This window comes from Antechinus flavipes, chromosome 3 (genome assembly GCF_016432865.1).
Source record: "Antechinus flavipes isolate AdamAnt ecotype Samford, QLD, Australia chromosome 3, AdamAnt_v2, whole genome shotgun sequence".
NCBI lineage: Eukaryota > Metazoa > Chordata > Mammalia > Dasyuromorphia > Dasyuridae > Antechinus > Antechinus flavipes.
This window is the reverse complement of record NC_067400.1, coordinates 204,610,333-204,624,584: the sequence shown is the minus strand read 5'-3', so window position 1 is coordinate 204,624,584 and position 14,252 is coordinate 204,610,333. Positions and strand designations below refer to the sequence as shown.

The window sequence follows — 14,252 nt, the reverse complement described above, 5'->3', positions numbered from 1 at the left end:
CTGTGCTTTTGAGCTACAGGGGAAGATAGGAATTATAGTTCAAATTATTATTTTATAAACAAAGAAACTGAGACTTGGAAAAATGAAAATGTGAAACTTTTCAAAGTTCACTTTGATAGTGGGGTATTTTCATGATGTCATCCATGTGGATCCTTATTTCAGCTGTAAAGACCCAAACTCATCCACATCTTCTGGTCTTTGCTGGTTTTTTTCCATGCTATCTGTGGATAGTGTATCCATAGTGTGGATACCACATGGGCTATCTGTCAACTAATTCTTGTTCATGCCACTTCCTTGATCCTTATTCTTTTTCTAATACATCTTTTTACTCATATCTTTAATGTTTCTTCTCTTGCATGATTTTTTGTTGTTAATGAATTACCAAAAAAAAAAAAAAGTAAAATTTTGAAACCTATTCAAACTCACCAAAGGTTTTTCTGTTATCCTTTGGATAATCTGAAATATTAATTTTCAGAGGCTGTGGCATTACATTATTTGAAGTCATACGATATTACTGAAATACTCTCAATGTTAATGAGAGCTTTTATTTCCCGGAAAAGTTTGTATTAATGAAACTATTACACAGTTTGTCAAATGCAATCCAATTTGTTCTCTTCTTATTCAATTCTGGGTCCAGTCCATTGTTTATCCATGGTGTCTATCCAAAATATATAATCAATCCAATTGTATATCGTAGTCTGGACAATATACATTCTTTATCCTCTTGTTTTTTCATGTATGGTTTGTTGGACTAGATTTTTTGAGCAATTATTGATTTTATTTACTTCTTCCATTCTGTCTCATAATTTTTATTGTTATATTACAAATGAATATTTTATTGTTTTAATATATGTACAAGAGACCACTTCAAGGTAGTATTTTACTCTCTTGAATTCAATGTTTTTTTAAGTCTATAAATAATAACTACAATAGGATATTGCACTCCACGACTTTCAGTTGATTGTGCAACTGTAAAAATGTTATTATATATTAACTATGTTCTCTTCTCATACATTTATCAGGCATATCCTCAAAGTAAATGCCTTTGAATTATCTTCAAATTTTTTTTGAAAAGATAGGAAAATAGAAGTATAATAAAGATCAGAAAATAGGAGATAAAAGGAGCACAAAAATAGGAGCATCATTGACAATTCCTGGACTGTCTTTTTGGTATTAATAAGTCTTGTGAATTCTCCTGAGCATTTGATATTCTTCTTGTTTTAAGATTTTCTTGTGCTTCAATGCATCTTGGAACAGTGACCAAGATGAGAGGTCTGCATTTTCTCAAAGAAGTTTAGTTTTTACAGAAATCAAGCTTGAGGCAACTGAAATATTATCAAATAGTGTGGATCCTGCTATAAGCCTCTTGTCTTCTGAGTGTTCTCAGACTGTTATTGTTGTTTCTCCTTCATTCTCCAAGAGAACCAATGGCATCAAGAGGGTGAAGTCTTGACTTGCATTGAATTGAATTAAAGAAGAAGCTGTGAAAAGTCATCAGTCTTTCTCTCTTCTCCAAAGTTATCAGAACCTAGTAGCAAGACATAGAGACTAGAAGTGTTTCCAAAGAAAGCTAGGCTATAGTAACCAGTGTTCTCACAGACATTGCCTCCAGCCATAAATATCTTATCTTCTGAATGCTATGTACTTGTGTTGATTTATTACCCTCCCCCTTACTAGAGGTGAGAGTTTTTTGAAATGCTTTAATCAGTTGTGCTGATCTTTTCCCTCTTCCTCACACACCTCTTGAATGTATACACAGTATCCTCAGATCTGTCAAGCAAGAGAGATCTGTCAAGCAAGGGGAGGCAGGAAAAAAAAAAAAAGATGGTTGGGGATATAGGGAAAAGAGAGAGAGGAGGTTGGGGGAAAAAAGGGAAATTAATCAGGTGAGGGGCAAGTGGACCTGGAGCTGCCTACAATCCTCTCACCTGTCTTGGGAAGTGGGAACTTATCCCTTCTTTTCCTCTTACAGAGTTAGGGATGACTACTTTGATGTCTTCAAAATTGACCCATTTGTGGCTTCTTCTTGTTTTATGAGATAATTTTGCTCATAATCTCCTACCATCCTCCTCTATTTGCAAATGAGATCACAGTCTGAACCAGTGTTATTGTTGGCTGTCTATTTGCCAAGGAGATCAAATGTTTGCCAGCCAAGAAGGTTTCTAGGCTTTTTTGGTTTTCCTCTTGTGGTAAGTGATTTCCATCAATCCAACTTCCTTTGGAGTTAATGACCTTCCTAAAAGAAGGATTGTTGAAATACTGTACCACCTCTCTTACCATGTTGAAGTCAAAGTTCCCAAAGGACCCTGAATCTGTTGTGAAAGTTCTTCATCAGAAATTTGAATTTAAGATGAGATATGAGAGTCTAAGGAGCCATTTTAAAAATAGGTCATGTAGCAATGAGGGGGTCTAAATACTTAATGTTACATTTGTTTTGTTATCTATGCTACAGTGGAAGAGATAAATGTAGCAGTAATTAAAAGATCTCAAAAGACTGATGGCAGACTTGTCAAATCAAAGATGACTGTTTCTAAAGAGCATTCTCAAAGCCCAGACGCCCTTTTAACTGTGAAAATGATCTCTATGAGTAGCATTAAAGAAGTGTATTTAAGAGATTACTTTGAAGGATGTGCAAAGATTGAAATAATTAAAAGCATGATTTACCAAGACTTATGATGAGAAGACAATCTGCTTTAGTGACTTTCCATGACTATGACTTTGTGTATATGATTATCATTCAAAAACTATAGATGACCATTAATATGAAGAGAGGAAAATTTTATCTAAACAAGAAATGACAAGTGCTTCCTTTAGCTTCCTTTAATGGGACCAATTTTGGAAAAGGTGAAAACTATAATAATTTTGGCAGCTCCAAAAATCATCCTTCAAATGTTGGCCTTATGGTGGGAACCAATATTTTGCTAAACTATATAACTAAAGTAGCTATGGTAGTTCCAGTGATAGAAGCAGTTTGTAACAATGGAAAAATTACTATTGGGGGAGAAAAGATTATCAAAAGAGAAAACCCAAAAAATCTTTATCTAGAATAGAGAAGTTAGAGGTTGTAAAAAGCTTGTGAACTCAAGTAAGCATAATGGTATCATATTTTTTTACTTCTATAAAAGGATATGTTTTTCATAATACTTTTTATGTATATGGGAAAAAACACAGCAGAAATATATTTGTGATGCTGTATTACAGTTTATTTTAGTTTGTGTGTGTGTTAGGAAAGCTTTTTAATACAAAGTTTTATATGATATTTTGCATCTACCCCATTGATTACTAAATGTGTTGAATAAATCTGTCTTTTAAAATAGGAAATGCTAATAATCTGAGGGAATGTCTATTCTATGTAGATATGGCCCTATAATACATTTTCCATATTTCAGAATTAATCTTTTATTTACATAAGTAAGCTTGAAATGGCCTCATCTGCATTTTACACTTTAACCTTTTATTCCTTTTTCTAAATGACATTAATCTTTTTGCTCTAATAAATCTGTAGTCTGATTGTTCACAGACAAATGACTTATATCAGAAAGTAGTTTATATCTGTTAAATTTTTATAATTTTATTTGTCTAACTCCTTCTATTCCAGTGTGGTTGCAGTCAAAAAAATTTGACTTCATTAAAAAGCTTCCAGAGGGGAAAGTCCCACTGTACTTTTCTCTTATCATTATCTGGAATATTACATTTAGTTACAGGTGCTGTGGTTTAATCTTTCGTCTCTTACTACTGTAGACAACTAGAATGGTGAACAACCTTGAGTCAATGACTTATCAAAATTTCTTAAAGGCAACTAAGCCCATTTTACCTGAAGTAAAAAGATTCAGAGGTCATTTGATAGCTGACTTGAAGCATTTGAATGTCTGTCACCTGGAAGAGGGATTAAGAAAATTCTGTTTGGCAGTAGGTAGCTACAGTAGTAAGAGATGAAAGGCTCAAACAGATCAATTTAGGTTTGCTATCAGGTCAAACTTCCTAATAATTACAGCTTTCCAAAAAAGGGAATGGATTGACTGCAGAAATAATGAATTTATCCTCCTTGGAGGTCTTTATCCAGAGACTATAACCACTTGTTAGATATGGGGGAGTGGGGACTTTTTTAGTTCATGGGTTGCGCTACAAAGGCCACTGAAGTTATTTTCAAACTTCTAATTCTATGATCCTATAATATTTGCATTATTTCTTTTTTTGGACTTATCTCTACCTTTGTATTGAGAAAAAGGTGTCACAAAGAATTAGTCATGACTGAAACCACTGAACAATAGCACGAAATATTAAAACATTTTTACTTCATTAGGAGAGACTCAACAAAATCTTTGTAGGCTTTTTCTGCTATCTTGTTTTCTGCAAAAGATGTCAGTACATAAGCCTCACACTGTGACATTTTTACAATTTTTATCATGAGCAATGATCTGATATGAGATGATCAATCAAGTATTTCAATTCAAGTATTTCATGAAATGATGTTTCTCCTTGCTTTTGAATTTACAGAAAGCCCAGCACTGCCAATTACTTAATTTTATTCTTCCTGAAAATTTTCACAACAATACTTCCATTTAGCTCCAGCTTCCTTTTGGTTTGATTTACAATGAGAACACCAAAGGCTAATATGACTCAATTCCTTTACATGGGCTTTTAAACTATAGTTCATAAACTTTTTAAAAAATTTTAATAGCCATTTCAATGTACTTGGTTTCCTTTATTATTCTATGTATTTTATTTTATGTAGTTAAAAACATTTTCCTGAAAAGTCTATGGACTTCACCACATTTGTCAAGTTAAGACGTTAGGAAAGGAGCTCACATTGATAATGCCAACAATTAATGTTTAAATAGCCTAAAATATGTGATTCTTAGCATCCTCTGATCACTTTTTTCTCCACTGGGCCATCACTACCACTATAGTTGCTGTAAAGGACCAAGGATCATTTTATGTTTTCCTTGGTTCCTTAGATTATATTGCCAAAAGAATTAATCAGTAATTAATCACCTACTTACTAGAAATGAGTCTTTTTAATTAGAAAGGTAAACCCACATATTGTTTTAGAGCTTTCTCAATCAATCAACCACCAATCAGTGAACATTTATTAATCATTTAAAACATTCTAGGCACAATGCCAGGAACTGAGGGTTCAAAAATGAAAATAAACAAACAAATAAATAACTAGACAAACAAACAAATGAATAAACAGAAAGATAGATGATTGATAAATAGATAGATAGTCCTGCCCTCAAGAAGCTTATATTCTACTCCAGAATGATAGAATCTGCCAGAGCTTTTGTTTCACTGACACAGCCTTAGACATAGCTATCTCCATAGCATAATGGAGCATTGGAGTAGGACTCTGTGGCAGTGGACAGAGCTAGTAAGATGAGAGTTTGGAATTTAATCCAAATCCTCAAACTGTAATGTCAGCTTTTCTGTTGTTAATACCATATTTATATTTGTTTTTTATCTATGACAATATTATCAGTAACAAAGCTTGCAGTCAGTTATCATATTTCCTTTTTAAAATAAAAACTTGAAAAGGTCTAGAAGTTTTTTTAATGAATTAAAAATTTTTTTTCAGATTTCTTTGGTAAATATTCTTTAAAATTAGTATGTGTTTTATAGTACTTAGCTTTCTCAGAAAAATCTTATAGTTAAATGCACAGAACTCCACAGGGTAAAATGAAGCATAAGCATAAGCTTTCTTTCTCTCTTTTTAGATTGTTTATAAAGATGGCCTTCTATATGTGTATGCATCAAATGAAGAGAGCCGAAGCCAGTGGTTAAAAGCTCTTCAGAAAGGTACCATTACATTTACCTTCTATGAAATAGGGTTGGCAAAATTAAGATATGACATTAATGGAATTAATTCAGTACTCTTGATTTTGCTTATTTCCCTCACAAAGCCTCATTCTGCATTTCACTGGAACAGAAGGAAGGTTTAGCTAATCAGATGTCTTCATTTTGTTCCCCCTTTGCTCAGAAGAGTAAAGCTAGTTACATTCTGCCCACATGCCTACTTCTCTTTTAGAACTCCAGGGCAAAGTCCAAGCATGGAATTGTGCCAAGCCATACAGCAAACCATATGCCTCAGTCCCTTTTCTCTCTCTCCATTGCTTTGTACATGTTATTTCATTTGATACTCACAATTTCTATAAGATGGGAGAGGGGGTTCTATTATTCTTCCTATTTTAAAGATGAGAGAAATGAAAGTGAGAGAAAATAAATGTCTTGCCAAAGGCACACAGGTAATAAGTGTCTGAGGCAGGACTGGAAGGAAAACAAAGGTAGCAAGTAGCTAAGAGATAGCAAAGGGACATTTCAGGCATAAAGGACAGGGATTCATAAAGCCACAGGGATGGGAGAGGCCAGGACAAGTTTAGGGAACCATAATTGATTGGGTTGGGCTGGGTCACAAAGAGCAGAATGGTGAGGGCCATTACATTTACCTGGGACCATAGACTGGAAATGTGTTATATAGAGATCCTTGAATGGCAAAGAGATGGAATCAAATACAAATCAGTAATCAATGAAGAACCTTTAAGCTTTTTAAGCCAGAAAATGAGGTCCTCAGGCCTGGGCTTTAGGAAGATTATCTTGGCAGAGAGCTAAAGAATAGATTAGAGAGGCTCCTAGGAGCAGGAAGATCAATTAAGAGGCTAAAGCAGTAACTCCAGGCTAGAAGTGATAAGATCTCAAGAAGGGGAGTATGGGAGATTGGGAGTATAAAAAGAGGGAATGGAAAGGAAAGGATGGATACTAAAGATAAAACAAATTAGTGCCTTATCCAAGTTCTGTAAGAAAAAAACGCCTTTTTTTCCAGGTCCAAGTAACTAAACTTGTGGAGTGATTAGAACTTCATAATGCAGTGGAAAGAGCACTGAATTTATAGTCAAATAAACTTGAATTCAAATCCTGATTTTGCTACTTATGATCTGTCTGATCTTTGGCAAATTACTTAACTTCTTTCGGTTTGTGATTGAAAACCATGTCACGCCTCTATTTTATAAATTTCAGTGGTTCCCTATTACTTCTAAGAAATTCTTCTGTTGAGATCTTTTTTAAAAATGCATATGGAATGTTTCATGAATGTGCATTCCATCCTTACAAAGAGGATATGTTAATATTCTCTTCAGTCGTGTTCCAAATCACTATTAATCAGAGAAATGCAAATTAAGACAACTCTGAGATATCACTACATACCTGTCAGATTGGCTAAGATGACAGGAAAAAATAATGATGAATGTTGGAGGGGATGTGGGAAAACGGGGACACTGATGCATTGTTGGTGGAGTTGTGAACAAACCCAACCATTCTGGAGAGCAATCTGGAATTATGCCCAAAAAGTTATCAAAATGTGCATATCCTTTGATCCAGCAGTGTTTCTATTGGGCTTATACCCCAAAGAGATACTAAAAAAGGGAAAGGGACCTGTATGTGCCAAAATGTTTGTGGCAGCCCTGTTTGTAGTGGCTAGAACCTGGAAAATGAATGGATGCCCATCAATTGGAGAATGACTGGGTAAATTGTGTTATATGAATGTTATGGAATATTATTGCTCTATAAGGAATGACCAGCAGGATGAATACAGAGAGGCTTGGAGAGACCTACATGAACTGATGCTAAGTGAGATGAGCAGAACCAGGAGATCATTATACACTTCGACAACGATACTGTATGAGGATGTATTCTGATGGAAGTTGATTTCTATGACAAAGAGACCTAACTGAGTTTCAATGGATAAATGATGGACAGAAACACTTCACCCCAAGAAGGAACACTGGGAAATGAATGTGAACTATTTGCATTTTTGATTTTCTTCCCGAGTTGTTTTTACCTTCTGAATCCAATTTTCCCTGTGCAACAGGAGAACTGTTCAGTTCTGCAAATATGTATTGTATCTAGGATATACTGCAACATATTTAACATTAATAGGACTGCTTGCCATCTTGGGGGAGGAGTGGAGGGAGGGAGGGGGAAAAATCAAAGCATAAGCGAGTGCAAGGGATAATGTTGTAAAAAATTACCCTGGCATGGATTCTGTCAATACAAAGTTATTATTAAATAAAATAAAATTTAAAAAAATATTCTCTTCAGTCTTCCAATTTTAGTATAAGTACTGCCAAATCAAGCTCTCTGTTTTGCTTTTAAAACCCTTCTTGGCTTCTTTCCTTCTTTCCAGTCTCTCCACAATAATCTAAGATCTAGCAGCAATGATCTTCTTGAGGTTGCTCATATACATTCTATTTCCTGACTTTGTACTTTGTATATTTTCACTGTTGTCCTGTATGCCAGAAATAATGCATTCTCTCTCTCTCTCTCTCTCTCTCTCTCTCTCTCTCTCTCTCTCTCTCTCTCTCTCTCTCTCTCTCTCCCTCTTCCCCCCATTCTCTCTATCTCTCTCTGTCTCTGTTTCTCTCTGTCTCTCCATCTGTCTCTGTCTCTGTCTCTATCTCTCTCACTCTGTTTGTCTGTCTGTCTTCACTTTTCCTATTTTCCCTAACTTCTTTCAGCCCAAATTCTTCTATAACAGGAGATCTTTCCTGGTGCTACCAATTGCTGGCACCTTCCCTATGAGCACATCTTCCATTTATACTGGATACATCTAGTATATACTTAATTATTTAAATATAATTTCCCCTATTAAAATGTGAGCTCCTAGAGAACAAAGCACAGTGATCTTGCCTTTCTTTGTATCCTCAGTCCTGTGCTAGTGACCTAATTAATAATTAATAAATGCTTGCTGACTGAAGAACTGTCTAGTAAAATGTGATGATTGGACCAGATTTTTAGACTGTTGGAATTAAGAGAGCTTAATGATCATATATTCCAAAAGTTCTTAATTTGGATTCTATGAATTCATTAATTTTTAATGATTATTTAAATATGATTGATTTTCTTTATTGTTCTATTTTTTATGCATCAAAAACATTATTCTGAGAAAGGTTCCATAACTTTTATCAGACTACCAGAAGGGTTCATGAGACATAAAGGCCTAAGAATCCCTGGTCTAGTCCATTTTAAAAATGAGGTCCAGAGGAGATAAGTGACTACTTGAGACTACAATGACCAGATTGGAACTCAGATTACTCCAAGCAATCATACGACATGAATAATGTGACTGTCTTAAGATCTTTGCTCTAAGTTCATTCTCAAATGGGCTGAAACAAAATGTCATAGAGCTTCCTTATAGCCACACTGGATACCTAGCAGTATGTTTACCAAAATTTATTGATGAAGGGCTCTACATTAAGGGCTATATATGAGATTATTGTTGTTCATCCTTCATTTTCAAAGAGGACTAATAATATCAAAGGTGATATTGTGACTTGCAAGCAAATTGGATTTAAGTGAGGCAGGGCTGTGCAATGTAATCAACCTCACTCTCTCTTCCAGTCATCAAAGTCCAATGGCAGGACAAAAGTCAAGATGACTAGATAAACAGATAGATGTGATATGATATGATCTAGAATGCTCTTTAGAATCTCTTCTAACTCTAAATCCATAATCTTATGAGTGCTAAGGGGCCCATTAAAAGTCTTCCTTAATAAAAGAGGGGCAGGGTCTATGCCAACAGTACAATTGATTACATTCTACATCTGGCAAAAGTTGAGTTCCTGGAAAATAAGACTTCTTTTGTTCTTTTTGTTGCTATCTCTTAGCTTTTGTGTCTTGATTTCTATATCTCAACCCCCAGTAGAGTATTTCTCACATAATAGACACTCAATAAATGTCAAATAGAGTTGAACTACTGCATTACCACTTGGGGTCAGCTTCTAGTCATACTTTATTCCTCTATTAAATTTTTCTAGTACTGGACAATCAGGTAGCATGGACAAGGTAGTAAGCCTAGTGCAGAACTGTTTATTTCATCTGAGAAGTGATGGATAAGGGAAAGAAGGAGGGAAACTACTCTTCCAGCCCCATTTAATACATAACAAGAGTCCAATAAACAAGATCAATTCTACACTTAGGTAGAAAAGGTGATCACTTACATAGTGTGATTTAAGGTACTTTAGGAAGGCTCCTCTACTTCGAAATAACTTTTCCACTTGGAGATTCTAGTAACAGAAATTTCATAATTAGAGATGAATTATTTTGAATTAAACCTGTTTTTGCCCCTTTTAAATTGTAAATAATCTTGAAAGTACTGAGCTATTTAAGTCTCTAACACTGTTGTGAGAATGAGTTGACCACAGCTTTTTCCACCAGGAGAGTAAGGAAGGAGCAGGGATCTTATAAGGGAAAAAAATGGAAGAAAAAAAAAAGGATGAAAATGTTCATAGACAGCACTAATTCAATTAGTCAGTCATTACATATTTATTAAGTACCTATTGTGAGCCAGACATTGCTCTAAGCTCTGGCAAGATAGACAGAGGGTTTGTAATAGGATAAGTTTCTATGTAATTTTGATTATACCCACACTAATAGCATCAGATTTCTCTGTCATTTTTACTCTAAGACATACATGGGGCATTTTGTGTACTATAGGTGGAAATTGTTCTTCCTCTAACTCTGAGAAAATTTGAATACAATTTGACACCTGTTTTTATACAAAACATATACATGGGTAATTTTTCAACATTGACCCTTGCAAAACCTTCTGTTCCAAGTTGCCTGTAATGCAATACATGTTAAATATATTAAAGTATATTTTAAATGCAATATTTGTATACATATTTATACAGTTATCTTGCTGCATAAGAAAAATTGGATTTAGAAAGAAGGTGAAAATAACCTGAGAAGGAAAACAAAAATGCAAGCAAACAATAACAGGAAGAGTGGAAATGCTATGTTGTGGTCCACACTCATTTCCCATAGTTCTCTCACTGAGTGTAACTGGTTCTCTTCATTACTGAATTGGGACTGATTTGGATCATTGTAATGGGCCAGAACATGAAACAAAGTGCTAAGTCAGTGGAATTGATAGAGACAATAGTTATCTAATTTAACATGGTGCTTAATAGTTCTCTAGTTCAGTACATGTACTTAGTACTTACAAGTCCTACAAGATTCACACCTTTAAGAGAGCATATATAAGCTAGGAACCTCCACCAGGATCCAGTCAGGGAGATTCAGAAGCCAGAGAAGGCAGGCAGTTTGTTGTTGAAGTATATAATAAACTCCGGGTTCTGCTCATTTCAATTAGCATCAGTTCATATAAGAATCTCCAGGCCTCTCTGAAATCATCCTGCTAGTCATTTCTTACAGAACAATAATATTCCACAACATTAATATAGCACAATTTATTCAGCCATTCTCCAATTGATGGGTATCCATTCAATTTCCAGTTTCTAGCCACTACAAAAAGGGCTACAACAAATATTTTTGCACATACGGGTCCCTTTCCCTTCTTTAAAATCTCTTTGGGGTATAAGCCCAGTAATAACACAGCTGGATCAAAGGGTATGCACAATTTGATAACTTTTTGAGCATGGCTCCAAATTGCTCTCCAGAATGGTTGGATTGGTTCACAATTCTACCAACAATGTATCACTGTCCCAGTTTTCCCACATCCCTTCCAACATTAGCAATGTGACACCTTTAAAGAATTTACCATTTAGGGGCAGTAGCAGCACAAGAGAGTTTTGATGATTTTTTTTTCCTTTGTGGGGGTATCATCTGGACCTACTGATTTCATGAGCATGAATAAAATGATACTTATTTTGCAATGTATGATCTTAGAGGGTTGTCTTCAGTCATACCCTAAATTGATAAGTGACTGAGTCAGAGTCACACTGACAGAGTCACATAACCATTCGTCGTCAGAAGCAGGACTTTTACCTTAGTCTTCCCAACTCTTTGGTCAGCTCTGTGGCCCCCAAACTGCTCCATGTAATTGTTATTTTGCCTTTGTGACTACTTTTGGAGTTTTCTTGGCAAAGATACTAGAATGGTCTGTCATTTTCTTCTCCAGCTCACTTTATAGATGAGACAAACAGGATTAAGTGACTTGCCTGGGTCACACAGATAATAACTGTCTGAGGCTGAATTTAAACTCAGTTCTTTCTGACTCCAGGCTGGGTACCTTATCCATTGAACCATCTAATTGGTTCTTATTTATTACATATGTATTTATTGTTATTTATTATGTATATATTTATTATTATTGTTATTTGTCCTTCCTTCTCAAAGACAACCATGACATCAAGAAGATGATGTCATGACTTGCAAAAGAATTGGATTTAAGTGAAGTAGAGCTGTGCAAAGTCCAATTTATTTATTCCACTTTACTTAGCTTTTATATAAGAATGTAAATATGTCAAGAATAGAGATTCTTTTTTTTTGTCTTTGTATCTCCAAGGCCTAGCACAGTACCTAACACTTAATAGAAGCTTAATCAGTGATTATTGATTGATTGCTACAATTTGCAAATCAAAAAATAAATAGTACCTACGTGCCAGAGGGAGCTGAATTTTCAAATATTTAAAATAAATGCATTTGTGGAAAGCACCAGGAAAAGGTAAAAGGCCGTGTTGTGTAATGACTGGCTAGCTGTCTTCAAAGTCAGAAAGACCAAGATTCAGTCCTGCCTCTGATATATATTGATCATATGATATTGGGGTGGTCACTTAGCCTTTGTTTTCCTCAGTTTCCCCATCTGTAAAATAGGATTAACAATAGTACCTCCCCACCAGGATTATCATGAGGATCAAATGAGATAATATTTGTAAAATACTTAGCACAGTGCCTGACACATAGTACTAGACAATGCTTATGATAATGACTACATAACTATATAGCCTTATATGCTGGTATAAGGATATAACTTAGGTTTACAATATATATCTACTGAAGTTACATGATATTATCCTAGTAGGTCTGATTGTCATTGTTTTGTGATAATGGTACTTATTAGGTGTGTTCCTCATCCCCATTTGAGCTTTTTTTAAGTCTGACCTTCTTGTCTGCCCTCCAGAGATAAAGGGAAACCCTCACCTGCTCATCAAGTACCACAGTGGATTCTTCACCGATGGCAAGTTCCTTTGTTGTCAGCAAAGTTGTAAGGCGGCTCCTGGATGCACCCTCTGGGAGGAATGTAAGGGAGATCCCTTCATTCTATTTCTTTCTAAAGAAATATCATCCTCAATGACAATCAGTTGCTGAAACATTGAGAGAAAGACTTTTTCCAAATGGTTTGGCTTTATTCTATTTGGTCATCATATAGTGAAGAACAAGATTTGGAGTCAAAATCCCCAATTTCTGTACCTGACATATACTAAATATGATCCTGGACAAATCATTTAATTCCAGCTTCTTATACCATGATCTGTGACTCCATATGGGGGGTTCATCACAGAATGCTGGGGTCATGAAATTATGATTTATTATCAGTAAATGTTGGTTTTGTATATCTCATTCATATACCTGCAATCACATAAAAATTTCTCAGGTGAAAATGGGTTGTGAGTGGGAAAAGTTTAAGAAGCCCTGATTTAATCTTTCTCAGCCTCAGTTTCACTTCTAAAGAATTGATATGATGATAACATCTACGTCTCAGAGTTGTTTTGAGGATCAGTGGAATAACATATATGTAAAACATGTTGCAAAAGCTTAAAGTGCTGATTATATAAGTACTATAGAGATTTATTTAGAATCTTTGTTGTTAAATGACATTTATGTCTAGCTAATTGTGTCATGATCTTTTTGATTTGCCTAGGATCACACACTAGTAAGTATTAAGTGTCTGAGGCTAGATTTGAATTCAAATCCTGACTCCAGGGCTGGCACTATATCCACTTTCTGCCCTCATGATTTAAAAAAATAATAATAATAATATTATATTTGGTGGGACTGGGGATGGGAGAGACAAATAAAGATTACATTCTAATGGAGATGACTACATTCTCTCTTACTGTGTTAACAAAATCTTTGTGTTCACTTTGTAAATTTTTATTTCCTCCTGTTTTGAACTTAGCCTTTTATTAAAGGTGGTTCTCATAAGGAAGATTGTGACGTCTTGGCTATGATGCACATTGTCTGTCCTAACAGCTAGGTTTCCTATAAGCATGGCTCCTGTAGATAAAGAGATTTATATGTTATTTGAATCAAATATCCTTTTTTAATAATAATTAAAATAGACCTCAATTGAATTATTAAGTAATTAAAATAGAACTTCAGAATTAATTAGAATAATTATAAAATTATAGATTATAGAATTATAAAAGAAAAAATTAAAATAATTAAAATGGAGCTCAATGAATTATGTAAATATAAATTATGTATCACTTTTTAAAAAAATGCAATTTAGTTTCAAG

General features: G+C 34.7%; 1 protein-coding gene across 1 annotated transcript in view; it reads left to right on the top strand.

Moving 5' to 3' along the window:
* BMX (BMX non-receptor tyrosine kinase) overlaps window positions 1–14,252 on the top strand; it is a 79,540-nt gene that overhangs the window by 6,001 nt on the left and 59,287 nt on the right. The window contains exons 4-5 of the mRNA XM_051984468.1: window positions 5,715–5,796; window positions 12,914–13,033. Coding sequence (XP_051840428.1) covers window positions 5,715–5,796; window positions 12,914–13,033 — 202 coding nt within the window. The remainder of the gene's footprint in view (window positions 1–5,714; window positions 5,797–12,913; window positions 13,034–14,252) is intronic.